General features: G+C 41.4%; 1 protein-coding gene across 6 annotated transcripts in view; it reads right to left on the bottom strand.

Annotated features, from left to right (window-relative positions):
- Positions 1–71: 71 nt before the first annotated feature.
- Positions 72–15,730, bottom strand: part of kcnip4a (potassium voltage-gated channel interacting protein 4a) — a 165,309-nt gene continuing 149,650 nt past the window's right edge. For all 6 annotated transcript variants that reach the window (XM_034106611.1, XM_071206577.1, XM_034106608.1 and 3 more), the window contains 7 exons: positions 10,370–10,494; positions 5,017–5,086; positions 4,519–4,589; positions 4,007–4,114; positions 2,055–2,159; positions 1,918–1,980; positions 72–1,830 (listed from right to left, as the gene is read on the bottom strand). In XM_034106611.1, coding sequence (XP_033962502.1) covers positions 1,783–1,830; positions 1,918–1,980; positions 2,055–2,159; positions 4,007–4,114; positions 4,519–4,589; positions 5,017–5,086; positions 10,370–10,494 — 590 coding nt within the window. In that variant the 3' untranslated portion in view covers positions 72–1,782. The remainder of the gene's footprint in view (positions 1,831–1,917; positions 1,981–2,054; positions 2,160–4,006; positions 4,115–4,518; positions 4,590–5,016; positions 5,087–10,369; positions 10,495–15,730) is intronic.

Below are 15,730 nucleotides of genomic sequence, written 5' to 3'. Positions count from 1 at the left end.
ATAGCACACAAATTGGTTTATGCAACATGTTCTATTCGTCAAAGTGAATTAAGGAATTTAAGAGAAATGTGAAGGTTTGAGGTTCATAGTTTATTTTTTCACTTTCGTCAGAGATAACTGACTTTGGATATTATTTACAGAAGAAATGTAGAAACTCTTTATTATTTTCAGAAAGAAAATATCTACATATTGTAGATATGTTGTGTAATATTCAAACAAACATTTGTTTCCTCTCCATTTTATCACTTACTTTTCATAAGCAGATCTCTGATTTGTCAACCAAACAGAAACATTTTTACAAACAGTAAGGCACACAAACACAAATCAAGGAACAGCATGGCATTTTGTTGATGGAAATGTACACGTGATGTCCAATAACATGAGTCCAACATGCCTCACTGAGCAAATGTAAAGTTTGTCACATACTGTTTCAACACTTTGAATAAAAAAAAAAACTTCCGGCTGATTTTACAGATACTTCCTGTATCCAAATCATTGTGAAAAATGAAGAAACACTCAATAATTTACTTATACGATGTCTTCTCTTCATTCAGTAGTTTCTAACAAGCAACAGGAAGTCAGTAAGAGACTTTTACCCAGCATGCTTTGTGTTTGCTCACATGCTTTAATCAGAGGAAGCAGAAAGTGATCACCTGCACTTTGACGAGGAGGAAACACACCCAAACATGATGAGTATAATACACAGAACCTCTTCTTTTTAAAAACAGTGAATTATGAATAATTCCTGAAATCCATCCCCAGAGCAAACGTTCATTTAATAATATACAACCAACAATCTTTTGTACAATAATACCTTAATATAAATAACCTGCTTTAAACAGTGGACAAAATAAAAACAAGTTGATGTAGTCTGTTGCTTTACAGGGAATATTCGTACACTGGGTTAAATGAAACGCACTGAAAGCAGCATTTATGTCATGACAGAAGATGTTGTTGTCTAAAGTTAAACTGGCGGTAAATATAGCTACCCGTGTGCTTCTGTGGACGAACCGTCAGTGGTTTGTGACATCAATACAATCCTTGTGTTGTCTCATTCTAGTTGGCAAGTAAACATGAACCGTTGAAAAGTTTCTCATAGAGTTCTTATCTAATGCTTTATCTATTAGTATTTACAATTTAAAATAGTACCATGGATGTTGTTTTCTTATTTAAATGCAAAAAGACGATTATTCACTAAGTCGGGTTAGAACACTCTGGAAAGGAGAGCCAGTCAAGAGATCATTTGTTCAGGTGTTTTGTATTGATGCTATAAAAGTAGAGCTGCAACAGTTAGTTGATTGACAAAAAATGATTATCAACTATTTAGATATTTTACTAATTGTTAATATAATATGTTTTATATTTTAAAGACCAAATCGTCGTTAGTTGCAGCCTTAGTAAAAGGTCACAGTGATTTCACTTGGCAGTAAATGAAACAAGTCAAGGCTGCAGCAGAAAGAAGCCTCCTCTTCATCACAGATCTCTCCCCGGGTGATTATAATGTCAGAGACACTCCAGAGACTATTGGAGGGAAACCAACCTTGAAGTAAAGTACTTTCTACTTTCCTTTCGTGTTTATGCAACAAAGTTGATGATAAATAAAATGTTCACAAGGCAGCCCGTTCCAGAGTGTCCGCACCATATTGCCTCCTCCTCACAGCAATATGAATGAACAATATCATATCTTTCATCAGAGGTCTGCATAGCACACTGTACACAGTTAGAGTCCGAGTCAAGGTGACGTTCTCCTCCAAAGCCTCCACCGCCCCCGCCAGCCAAGAGTTAAAGAACGTTTTCAAAGAGGTGCATCGATCGCATGATGTTCTCATCCTGCACACAGAGAGGAAACACCGTGAGGAGAAAAGGAAAGAGTGACACCAGGAGAGAGACAGAACGGATTCAGGACGTCCAGCTTACGTTTTGGCAGCAGTCGATGAACTCGTCGATGGTTACCACCCCGTCTTTGTTCTTATCCATCTTCTGTTAAAGAGGAGAGGAGAGGAGAGGTGAGAGGAGGCCTCTTTACTGTGATCGACAGTTAGAGAAACACTTGCCTGAAAGAAGATTTCGACATGCTGCCGAGGCGTCTCCTCTCTGAGGGCGGGGTACGTGCATTTCCCCATCATGTCGTAGATGGCCTTCATGATGTCTAGCATTTCCTGCAACACACACAAAGGGTCAGGTTACCAAAATAAAATCAGATATCCTTTATCTGTTGCACATCGGGGACATTGGGACCACAAAGGGACAGTTCAGATAAAAAGGCAAAAAGAGTTCATTTCATTTCAAACCTTTATTTATACAGATACAATCCCATTGAGATCATTGATCTCTTTTCCAAGGGAGACCTGCTCAAGTAGTTCCACATGAAACATAAAAACATAAACAGAACAACAAAAGGACATCATACAGCATCATTTACAAAATTATCCACATAAACAGGTACCAATAGCTTCCGATTGAGTAGCATCTAACCGAGCTTTAAAAACATTTAGTGGCACCAGATTGTTCAGTTTCCATTTAATTTGCAGACTATTCCAAGACAGAGGAGCTGCGCATCTAAAAGCTGTCTTCCCTAAGACAGTCCTAGCAGTTGGCACATTTAATAAAACCACAGCATTCGATCTCAGGCAGTAGCCACTTACAATTCTCCGAGAGATCAGGGAGCAGATATAAGATGGAAGTTTCCCTAGCATGGCTTTGTATATAAAAATGTACCAGTGACTGAGCCTCCGTACAGTTAGTGAAAGCAAACCAGCCCTTGCATACAGGGTACAGTGATGGGTTAATGCTTTACAGTTTGTCACAAATCTCAGTGCACTGTGATACGCAGCATCTAACTTGACCAGGCAATTGGCAGGTGCATTCATATAGACCAGATCCCCATAGCACAGGTCAAAGGTCACAGTGACTAGCCTTTTCCTGGCCTCAAGCGAGAAACAGGACTTGTTCCTGTAGAAGAAACCTAGCCTAACCCTCAGTTTCTTTAGCAGGTTATTGACATGAAGTTTAAAAGAGAGACAATCATCAAGCCAGATACCAAGGTATTTGTAACAGGCAACAACTTCAAGTTTTGTTCCTTGCGTAGTTACAATATCTAAAACAGGCTCTGGTGTCTTTTTTGCTTTTGAAAAGAGCATTACCTTGGTTTTATCCACATTTAAAAGAAGCTTTAATTCAGAGAAATGAGTCTGACTAATGTTAAAAACAGCCTGTAATTTAACAACAGCCTCTTTAATGGAGGGACCTGCACAATACATCACAGTATCATCCGCATACAAATGTAAAGTAGCTTCATCCACATTATCACCTACGCTGTTAATATATATGGAGAATAAAAGAGGTCCTAAAACAGAACCTTGTGGTACACCATTAGAAATGTTTAACCACTCAGAAGATAGTCCATCAAAATTAACACATTGGGACCTTTCAGAGAGGTAGTTCACAAACCACCCCACTGCAAGGCTGGATAGGCCAATACTGAGTAGCCTCTGCTTTAAGATGCGATGATCAACGGTGTCAAACGCTTTGAGAGTAGACTATTAAAGTTCTTTACACCTGGGGAGCTGTAAAGATCATTTAGATTTGGTGTTCTTGAGATTTTGAGGTAAAGAAGCTTCTACTGCTGCTTAAAAGTACCATTGTAGGCTGAACAATTATACATTATTTATCTATGATGGGGGGTAATATTTGAGAAAAAACTCACAAATTCAAAGAAAATTGAAATGTACCACTTGTAAATAAATAGAATAAAGTCATGTATATCTTAGAAATAAAGAGTTTTTCTCTTAGAATAAACAATGGCCCAAATACAGCATGCAGATTTCTGCTGCTACTCATGTTCAATTAAGGTGAATACTATTTCTAATGTGTTCAAAGATATGAAAAATGACATCCACAGACCGTTAACAGCTTTTAATGAAATGACTTTCAAAAGTGGTTAAAAGTGTTAACACAAACGGTATACTGTAAGATATGTGGCTGTTTCAAGTATGAAGGGACATACCTCCTTAGTGATGTATCCGTCTTTATTAATATCATACAGGTTGAAAGCCCAGTTGAGTTTTTCCTGGATGGATCCTCGCAGGAGGATAGAGAGACCCATCACAAAATCCTGCCGAGAAAACAAGACTCACTGAGAAATATCCAACATATTGATATGTAAACAAACAGCTTTACTCCTATGAGATAAACAAATCATCAAGTAACAATATTACATGCAGGTTATATTTCAGCTAACTTTCCTGCAGGATGTTAAGTCAGAGGAACATGATGAAGCACCCCTTTATTCCAGTTATTAACAATCTCATAATGAACTGCACATTAGATTAGAAGAAGGCTTTTTTGTTCTTATAAGCAAAAATCTGCTTTTCGTAAATATTAATCAGGTGTGCGTTAACAGACTCGGGCTCATTTACAAACCGACCTGCACGTTACACAATGCTCAGTACTGCAGTCCTTGATATGAAGGACAATGTCTTTTCTTTATTTTAGGAATAGAAATATCAGAATACCCACCTCAAAACTCACAGAGCCGTTGTGATCTGTGTCGAATGCGTTGAATAGGAAGTGGGCATATGTTGAAGCATCTACGGAGAGAACAAACATGAAATCAGAAGAAACTGTAAGTACAGAAACATCTGCTGCACACACAGAAAACAGCTCAAAGGAAACTTTTGTGGACAACTTCAAAGAATCACAATGTATTTTCTTTTATGATGAGGAAAAAAAATCTTCTTCTTCTTCTTCTTCTTCTTCTTCTTCTTCTTCTTCTTCTTCTTCTTCTTCTTCTTCTTCTTCTTCTTCTTCTTCTTCTTCTTCTTCTTCTTCTTCTTCTTCTTCTTCTTCTTCTTCTTCTTCAGATATCTCAAAGCCTCCTAATGTCTCCCTCTTGTTACTCGGGAACCATCTTTGCGACATGATGAGCTCCAGCCTGCACATACAAAACACCCCCTGCCTTTTCTTGGAAGGAAGTACAGTTTGAATAACATGACCGAGGGCTCACATGACACAAACCTCCTTGAGGGAAGAACTGAGCGTAGATGTCTTTAAAAGTGTCCTCGTTGACGACTCCGCTGGGACACTCCTGAAAGACAGAGAGGTGATGCACGTTTAAGACTCGCTCATTTATTAAAGTCTTTACATCTGAGTTTGACGCGTGCGACTGAAACCTCCTGAAGTGCACACTTCACTGAACAGTCCATTTTTAGGAGCACACGTCTTGCATACAGCGGTTCAACCTTTAAGATGCATTCTCTTAATGAGAGTAGAGAATAAGAGTAAATGTTATAAGAACTTTAAATCAGTTTTTTTTAACCCGAAAAACTAAATAGCCATGAAAGAAACATGAAGGGAAGAAATATGCACTTTTGTGAGAACTTGCAAACTTTTTAATAAGCTCCTGTGGCTTGAAAGAATATTAGTATGAGACCACAATGAACCTAAAGTCCTTCTGCCAGATCTTAACTAAACTAAAGCCAGCCATACAATGTGGTCCAAACATTACTTTTGAATTTATTTTTATTTTGTATTAGATCACAATATTTTAAAATAACTTCAATGTAAAATAATAATAATAATAATAATAATTTTATTTTTAGGCGCCTTTCATGACACCCAAGGACACCGTACATTTAAAAATAAAAAAATAAATAAAAGAAAAATAACTAAATAAAAAATAAATAAAATAAAAGCTAATAGGCAACAGAACAAGATAAAAACACAAACAGGAAATCATGGAGGAGACAGTCAAGTGGACACAAATGAAACATATAATGGGGAGCACTACAGTGAGTAAGCAGATTTGAACAGGTGGGTTTTTAATTGGGATTTGAATAAGGTGATTGTGTCTGACTGTCGGATGTGCGGGGGGAGGGAGTTCCAGAGTCTGGGAGCAGTGCAGCTAAAAGCCCGAGCACCCATGGTGAAAATGTGTTGAGCGCTAGTGTTACAGAGTGATCTCAACATGTTGCAGAAGTAAAAAAGGCGTTTTCTTTAGGGATTGTAACCTTTGCACACCATTCACATGCACCAAAACCTATACAGCACACTAAAGGAAAGGAAAACCCCAAAAGCTAAATTGGCCCCTTTAACAGCAGCTGTAACTGTAATCCTTCTGACCTCTTTTGATTAAACACATGGCAGCATTTCAGTGTGTCCCAAACACTCAGGTAATAAAGCTTCTTCGACAGGTTCAATGTCTTCAGTGATGCTGCACACTGCGGCAGGATATTGGACCTTTGGGAGAGAAGACGTTATGCAGCTGTAAAGAGGATTGTCTGGAAGGGGAGGCAGATGTGCGTCTGGGTTTTTGTATACAAAGGAAATCAAAGATAAGGAACAAACTGTATGGTGGCTCATTTTGACCCAGTAAGAGTCTTCCTGCTTCCTGTTTGATCAGAAACACAATGAGGCGCTGAAAACACAAAGATGAGACTATTGTCTTGCTTCAAACCGACTCCCCCGACACTCTACTTCTTCTATTGTCTCACAGACCCAGATACAATTGTTGTGAGGTGAGGTCAAGCATTTTTGGAGGCAGACAATCCGTCTCCATGTTGTAGTTTATCGGCCCTGATTTAATGAAGTCAGAGAGTCTGTGTGAGTTCACTTCAACTAGCGTATACATCTAAATGAAGCAGCGTGAGGAGACCTACTTTGCATTTTATGTAGCACAGGAATAATCAAAATATACCCAGGGGAATTGGAATTAGTTACAGTTGCTACATTTGAGAATAACATAAATCGTACAGACAGATGACAGCATTTTGTTTCCTTAATGCTGATGAGTTTGATTAGAAGATTGATTCAAAGAAGCAAGTATTTCGCAACATGCTTCAGTTTACTAAACAATTTGAAGAAAACCTTGAGCATGTTTGTGCTTCTGACACATTTAGTGGTTGTTTGTGGAGCTTCTGTTAATTAAAGCAGTGTTTAAGTTCTGCAGTAAATGGGCTGTCAACCTGTGCAGAGAAATGTAATTAAGTACTTTGAGAAAGGAGGGGGAGGTTTTTCTAACATGTAATGTAATGTAATGTGTGTGAGTGTGTGTGTGTACTTTAAACAGATGGGTAATTGTAGCTGTCAACACTAATAGCACACTGATTAAGAAGGTCACAAAATGGCTGCTTCTTCTTCTTCCTCACACACCTGAAGGAGAAGTACAGGTATGGAGCCCCCTAGGGGACATGAAGAAAAAAAAAATCTCGCAAAACCCCTTTGCAGTTTGTAGACGGTCCCTAAGCACTCCTCCTCTCCCTCTTCCAGCTACAGATTGTGACCAATTCTTGAAGTTTAGCTCGGATGACGGCGCGTATCGAACTGTTCTGATAAAAACGACTCTGTAGCTCGTTGTCTACCTTGCTATGATTGTGAAGTCATGGTGTTTGTATTTTTACAAAATTATGTTCATGAGTTATTGATCCGCGAAATTCGAATCTGTCAATAACTCAGCTCAGACGTGCATGTCCCTCGCTCTGAGTGTTCTCTTGAGGTGTCTTCACTTATGTGAAACCCTTTATATATACAGTCTATGTGTGAAACCCGTGCCTATTGCCAAGCACTGATGTTATATCTTTATATTTAAGGCCAAGCTCAAAGTCAAATCGATGAACCACTCCATTGTTGTGGTTTCTGTGTTGCCGTAGCAGCCGAACTGACCAGGAAGTATTAAATGAAAAGTATTGCGAGATCTCGCAAAACCATGTCCCCTATAAAGGTCAGTAAAACGTTGTGATGAAGTCTCACACCGACAGAGTTCATCTGATTGTATTCTATCGTCTCTCCTCAGCCTCAGGATGACAGTTATTGGATTTAGAATGGGTTTTATCTAGTTATCATCACGTACAATGCACAAGCTCTGCAGTTCAATTTAAAGTTCACTCAAATAGTTTCTTCACACCTGAGCTGCCTTCAGGTCCCATCGGGATAAACTTTGATGTCGCAGAGCTAAAAGTCAGGACCTCACTCTCTACCCAATAATATTTTTATATTTGTTCATTTATATTCTAAGGAAGTGCCTCAGCGTACATTTCTTAACATGCATGGTACATAAAAGTGAATTTATTCTTATTTACTCCTGTATCTTATCTCTAGTTTTTCACATATTTGTTTACCTCTAAATCCAAACTGAAATCATGCGTGAAAGTAGTGTGTTGTGTCGAATCGAATTTTTTCCTTGCCTCTGTATGTTGTTAAATTTCACACATTATTATTTGACAATCTAATTAGGGAGAGTGAGGGGTCAGAAAACGTATTTGTATCCATTTGATATGCTTGTGTAATCAGCTTATCCGTGATAATAAAATCACAAATACAATCTGTGAAATGCAAAGCCGGCTAGGCATGACATTCCTTTCTGAGACTGGTGAAGCGACGCAGCAGTAAGGTCTGTGGAGACTAAAAATAAAAACGTACGAACAGACGCTGATGGAATCAAAACTAAGAGATCTTAATCTGATTCCCGAGGCCGTGTACCGGACTGTGAACTGTGAAAGCCCCGCCAGACGCGAGGACAATATTGTGTAATATCCTGTAGTGTGAACTCAAAGATTTCTCTACCTTCAAGAAAGAAATCCATCCTTAAGAGCAGGACCTAGACCCAAGAGTTATTTTCTTCCCTGCTCGACATATTCCTGGATCTATACAAGACAAAGCTCCACTCTGGAAGCCTCTTAAAGTGTGTTGTCGAGACAATTGACCTCCTCCTGCCACCCACAGGCTTTTGGGTAGCTCGGAAACCCTGCACAACAAGGACGAAGGGGCCACACTCCTCCTCACTGGAACAAAGCCAGCTCTGATTAGTCTGTCCGGACCTTAAGAGCTCTGCCAAAGTCACAGAGTTGGAGCAATTCAGAGACGAGTGTTTGACCCTGACAGTTAAAAATGGTCTTTGGACGACGGACAATAGCTATTTAGTAGCTTCAAGTGCCATGACTAGTTCTCTGGGGCTAATCTTGACTTTGGAGACAACAACATCTGTCTAATTACACAGCAGAGATGAGTGTGCACAGGCCTTTCACTGAAGCCATTTGTTTTTTGCAAACAGAAGTGACACGGAAGGTTGGAGCTTTGTACAACCAGACCTTGAAGAGACATTTTTAGGCACCAAACACAAACTGAAAGGGCTTAAGTTAAACGGAAACATAAACAATGATGTAGTAGCAACCTGTCGATCACTATGTATCCCAGCCCTAAATTATACGCTGCTTTATCGTCTATTTGACTTTAAGTTGGACCATAAGTTAGTTAAGAATAATCACCATTTTGTATTTAAGGGGACTAAAACAAGATATTGATACCACAGCTAGACTCAACAGGGACATATTTACTTAGGTACAGTAAAGCATGAATTGAGTTATGTTCTCATAGACTTTATTGTACTGGAAACATTATAAGGCTGACTCAATGGTTGCGCTCGGTGAACAATCAAGGAACAACCAGCATGATTGCAATTTATCATGAGGGTAACATGAGTGTTTGCACAACATTTTGTCGCAATCCAGATAAATGTTGAGATAGTCATAACTGAACCGAAGTGGTGATCTAATGGATGAACAGGAACATAATGTTAAAATAATGTAAAGAACCTTGGAGTGTTCCTCCATGCATGATTCACTTTCTCAGTGTTAACGGAAGCATGGCAGAGTGAGCAGCACATAAAGGCCTCATTAGTGCACTTCTTACCTGTCTCAAGTGGAAGGGACTAATGGCTGGAGCACAGTGCAGACTCAACAGGAAGCTGAAGCCCAGTGGGGGGGACCGACTCTATCACAGGACTCTCACTCTTTCAATGCCAGACATTTTGGGTTGAGTTAATTCTGGGTCATCTCATTACGCCTCACAGCAGAGGTGACGTAGAGGGGAGGAGGTTTTATACGAGCTGCTCCGGAGGACTCTGAACTGATTGCTCATCAGTAACAACGTGTCGCAGGTACCAGCTAATTATCCTATAGCATTTATCAGAGAATTGATTTTTATTATTGAAAGGAATAGATCAAACTCCTTTCAACTACAGCCGGATATAAAAAAATAATACATTGTTATGATCCGTATTAGTTTTCCCCGTTTAATTTTGTCCCGTCAAGATCTGTCTTTGGTTTCCTGTTTTATTTTGAAAAGTGTTCACCCCCCCCTCTTCCCTCCCCACCTGTGTCTTGTTTGTGTGATTAGTCTTGTGTGCATTTAAGTTCTGTTTTTTCTTTCAGTCTTTGTGAAAGTCTTGATGTTGTTGGATGCATTTTGTTTCTGAACGAGTTTATGGTTTGCCTTGTTTTACTTTGTTTGCCTCGCCTATTCCACAAATACAGCAATTTGAAAATAGGAAATAAAGCCCACTGAGCTTCACAATACGTGGCTTCCCGTCACTCACGTTTTTGAAGCCGCGGTAAAGGATCTGCAGCTCCTTCCGGGAGAACCGCGTCTGGGCTTCAAGCTGCTCCAGGCCCTCGGGGCGATGGCGGACTGTCGACAGTTCAAGCTCATCTTCGACGCTGTCTGCAGAGGAAGAGGAGGAGGGTCAGATGTGCACAGATGCTACAGTCTGCTGCAAATGAGCGTGCTTAAAGCTATAGTTTGAGATTTCAATATCAGCAACAGCTCAGAAAATAAACAGATATATGCAACTTTTTCACATTTTGGCTTTTAATAGTGACACACAAATACAGTGATTCCCATTTGTATTCAATTCAGTTCCTTTTATTCACAAAACTGTTTTTTAAAAAAAATCATAAGAACAATTATTATGTGAGCCTAATAAACTATGCAAACATCATAATAGATGTAATAAACACATTACCAGGAATGGCATCAATTAAATGCATTTCAGTTGTAGAATGGTATCGAGTACTTTTATTTGCAAATGTTACTTCACTTCAAACAAAAAGCTCCTTCTCTTGACTGAATGCAGAGATAATTAGTGTTATTGATGCCCCCGAGCACGTCCTCTTCATGAACCCTGTGAAACTGTTTAATGGGCTGTAATGAAGGCAGCTGCTGTCAGAGACCACACCGTCCTCTCAGCGCAGAGTTTGAATCCTCTTGATGTTGCAGGGTCTCTCAAACACCTGACGGGAGACACAGACCCTGAACGCCTCATTAGCTTCAACGGTTCTGCTGTGGCACAAAACCAAAGAGCCCCCTCATCTAACTGACCACCATTAACCTGCTGATGTGGAGCTAATGCTTGGTATTCATAGGTGAGGTGAAGGGATATTATGTCAAGAAATAAAACAGCAGCTTAATCTCATTTCCATCGTTAAAATGAGTCGAGAATGTAGACGTATAGCTGCAGATATTAACAGATAAGAATAACAGATTTTTATTACGTGAGTAACGCTGTATTTAAAATAGCTTTTTCTGAGAAGAAAATGATGGTTTGGCTTCAATAAGTATGCGTGTTACAGTTATGGGTGTGAATATAAACATGGTACGTGGACTCATGCTTTGGCTTGAAACACATATGTGTGTTTGTTTATATAAGTTATGGCCACAAACTACATTACATTTAGCTGACGCTTTTATCCAAAGCGACTTACAATAAGTGCGTTCGACCAACAAAATACAAACTTGAAGAAAACAGAATCATATAAGTACATCAGGCTTCATAGAGCCAAAACATTCCAAGTGCTACTCAACTGGCTTTAGGTAAGCTTTATTAGTATATAAGTGCTTTGTTAATAGTTCTATTGCTCTAAGTGGAGTCGAAAGAGATGAGTTTTCAGTCTGGAAGGTGTGTAAGCTTTCTGCTGTCCTGATGTCAATGGGGAGCTCATTCCACCATCTTGGAGCCAGGATAGCAAACCCACGTGTTTTTGCTGATGGGAACTTGGGTCCCCTTCGCAGAGAGGGTGCAGCGAGCTGTTTGGTTGATGCAGAGCGGAGTGCACGTGCTGGGGTGTACAGTTTAACCATGTCCTGGATGTAGGAAGGGCCAGATCCATTCGCAGCATGGTACGCAAATACCATTGTCTTGAAGTGGATTCTAGCAGTTACCGGAAGCCAGTGGAGGGAGCGGAGGAGCGGCGTGGTGTGGGAGAATTTAGGAAGGTTGAAGACCAGACGAGCCGCTGCATTCTGGATGAGCTGCAGAGGTCGGATGGCACATGCAGGTAGACCAGCCAGGAGGGAGTTGCAGTAGTCTAGGCGTGAGATGACGAGAGCCTGGACCAGAACCTGCGTCGCTTTCTGGGTCAACTGGGGACGCATCCTCCTGATGTTGTAAAGCGTGTATCTGCAGCAGCGGGTTGTAGCAGCAATGTTTGCAGTGAAGGACAGGTTGTTATCTAGGATCACGCCCAGATTCCTTGCAGTCTGAGTCGGGGAAACAACAGAGGTGCCAATGTTGATTGTTAGGTCAAGAGTGGGACAATCTTTTCCCGGAAGGAAAAGCAGTTCAGTCTTGTCAAGGTTGAGCTTGAGGTGATGAGCATACATCCACTGAGAGATGTCAGCTAAACAAGCAGAGATGCATGCGACGACCTGGGTCTCTGAGCGGGGAAAGGACAGAATTAATTGGGTGTCGTCAGCGTAGCAGTGGTATGAAAAACCATGCGGGCTAATGACTGATCCGAGCGAGTTTGTGTACAAGGAGAAGAGGAGGGGACCAAGAACAGAGCCCTGAGGGACCCCTGTAGTTAATTGACAAGGGTCGGACTCGGACCCTCTCCAAGTTACCCTGTAGGTGCGGTCTTTGAGGTATGAGGTGAGGAGGGAAAGTGCAGAGCCTGAAACTCCAAGTTCTTGGAGAGTGCGAAGGAGGATCTGATGGTTCACCGTGTCGAATGCAGCAGACAGGTCCAAAAGGATGATGACAGAGGAGAGGGATGCTGCTTTGGCAGTGTGCAGTTCCTCAGTGACAGCAGTTTATGTGGAGTGGCCTGCCTTGAAACCAGACTGGTGCGGATCCAGAAGGTTGTTCTGATGGAGATAACAGGAGAGTTGTTTAAAGACAGCGCGTTCAAGTGTTTTAGACAGGAACGGGAGGAGAGAGACAGGCCTGTAGTTTATAACATCAGACGGGTTGAGAGTGGGTTTCTTTAGGAGAGGGTTTACTCTGGCCTCCTTGAGACTGTTTGGAAAGTGACCAGAAGTTAGAGAAGTGTTGATGAAATGGGTGAGAACCGGTAGAATATCAGGAGCGATAGTCTGAAGGAGGTTTGAGGGGATAGGGTCCAGAGGACCGGTGGTATGGCGGGCAGAGGTAATGAGGGTAAGAACCTCACTTGGAGAGAGAGGGGAAAAGGAGGTCAGTGTGTGGGTGGAAGGAGGGTCTGGTGACCCAGCGGTGAGTAAAGGTGAGTCAGAAAAAGAAGGGCGAATATCATCAACCTTTTTTTCAAAGTGGTTAACAAAGTCGCTTGACAGAAGGGAGGAGGGGGGAGGGGCTTTGGGGGGGTCCAGGAGGGTGGAGAAGATGGAAAATAGTTTTTGGGGATTGGAATAGGAAGATTGGATCTTATCTTGAAAGAAAGTGCTTTTTGCCTGAGAGATTGAAGCAGAGAAAGAGGAGAGGAGAGCCTCATAGGTTAGGAGGTCGTCGCGGTGTTTGGATTTCCACAGTTTCCGCTCTGCTGCCCGAAGGACGGTTCTATTAGCACGCAGTGCGTCATTTAGCCAGGGAGCAGGAGGGGACTGACGAGCCTGCCGAGATGTGAGAGGACAGAGAGAGTCCAGAGAGGAAGAGAGAGTAGAGAGGAGAGTTTCTGCAGCAGAGTTTGGAGGCAGGAGTTGGAACGAGTCAGAGGAAGGGAGGGCTGAGAGCACCGATGAGGCAAAGGTAGAGGGGGAGAGGGAACGGAGGTTACGGCGGACAGGTGCAGGATGAGAAGAGATTAGTTTGTTATGTTTGGAAAGGGGTAGAGAGAATGAAATGAAGAAGTGATCGGAGGTGTGGAGCGGGTTTACAGAGAGGTTAGAAGTAGCGCAGTTCCTTGAGAATATGAGATCAAGGACATTGCCAGCTTTATGAGTTGGTGGGGATGGAGACAGTGAGAAAGCAAAGGCGGTTAACAGAGATGTTAGTTTGTCTATCTTCTCCGTCTGGAGGTTGAAGTCTCCGAGAAGTACAGCGGGAGGGCCAGTTTCAGGGATGTGTGAGAGGAGATTATCTAATTCCTCCCAGAAGTCCCCCAAGGCTCCTGGTGGACGGTAGAGAACAACAATGGTTAATTGTATAGGATGGGTTACTGTGACGGCATGGAATTCAAAGGTGGAAGGAGTGAAGTTAGGTAGCTTGAAGAGGGAAAAGCTCCATTTGGGAGAGAGCAGGCGACCAGTGCCACCTCCTCTGCCAGTGGGTCTGGGTGTATGGGAGAAGGAATATGCTGTGGAGAGAGCTGCTGGGGTGGATGTGTTGGATGGAGTAATCCACGTCTCAGTGAGAGCAAGGAAATCTAGAGACTGCAGGGAAGCGTAGCCAGAGATGAAGTCAGCCTTAGGAACAGCTGACTGGCAGTTCCACAGGCCACCTGAAACTAGATGTTGGATGTCAGTGGAGCATGTGGGATAGACGAGAGCAGGCCGGTTATATCGATTACGAGATACACGGGGCCAGTGATAATTGCGAGAAGACACATGAACAGGAATGGAGAAAATACACATGATATATATATATATAGCACATATACATATACAGATACATATAGCCTGAGGGGCTAAACAACCAAATAAAATAAAACACCAGCGATACTTAGCTCAATCAAAGTAGGATCTGCCTCCTCTTTGCCACCCTCGTGACTCCAGCAGGACTCCTTTGTCTTTGTCAGTCTGACAAAGTGCTACCTAAAATGGACACCTGATTGCTGAGTTCTCACAGCTGTGGGGCCACGTCCCTTTAATTAGTTAACTCTCTGCAGCTGGTGGCCCTCAAAAGGAAATCTAGACTGGCTCCCTCCTGAGTGGCCCAATGGTTTTACAATTACATTAAACCCTAAGTTATAAAGTTATGAGTTTAACCCTTAATACAGTTACACCTACTCAATAAAGCTCTTAGTATTCTACAAATGTTTAAATCAAAGTTAACCCTAGCAGTCAGTTAGTTCAGTTTTAAGGTTTCAGTCAAATTACTTGTCCCAAGTTTCTGCCTGACAGATACTGTAGCGGTTTTGAGATTTAAAATCACAATTTCAGTCAGATCAACTACTGAGCATTTATACAGAGTACACACACTGAAACAGAGAAGTCTAAAAACAGAATGTTACTCACACAATTCTAGAAGTCACCAGTTGTTATCCTGTCAAAATCGAGTTGCACACTAAATCATGTTATAGTGGGTTTTGATTTCACAGTAACAGCTGTATTCTGGGTTAAAGTCCAAAAAATGACCTTAAACGGGATGAATATGATGAAAGTATTCTACAAAATAACATTTCTTTTTTCAATCGTGAACAAATTAGTGTAGAAAACACTGACAAAACAGTCTAATCTGAAAAACAAATAGCACATCGACGTATTCAACATCCATTCTTTTTACTCATTCAACTTCAAAACCCAAACGTCCTTCATTGAGTAGTCAAATTGATTTCCGACTAAAGCCTTTATGTTCGTAGGAAAAGCATCTTAAACAACAACAAACATCAGCACAGAGAGCCTTGAGGACTTGCTTTGAGAGCTGGAAGAAGACTTTTTGGCTGCGGAGCACGGGAAGAGCCTCATGATTCGAGCTCTCACCCCCGGCCTGTCGACAATCTGAGGGTACCCTGAAATACAGGTAGGCTTACGGTTACCCAGGCAA

The sequence above is a fragment of the Pseudochaenichthys georgianus genome, chromosome 18 (genome assembly GCF_902827115.2).
Source record: "Pseudochaenichthys georgianus chromosome 18, fPseGeo1.2, whole genome shotgun sequence".
In the NCBI taxonomy this organism is placed as follows: Eukaryota; Metazoa; Chordata; class Actinopteri; order Perciformes; family Channichthyidae; genus Pseudochaenichthys; species Pseudochaenichthys georgianus.
Note: the sequence above shows the minus strand (reverse complement) of the source record. Positions and strands in the feature narration are given on the sequence as shown.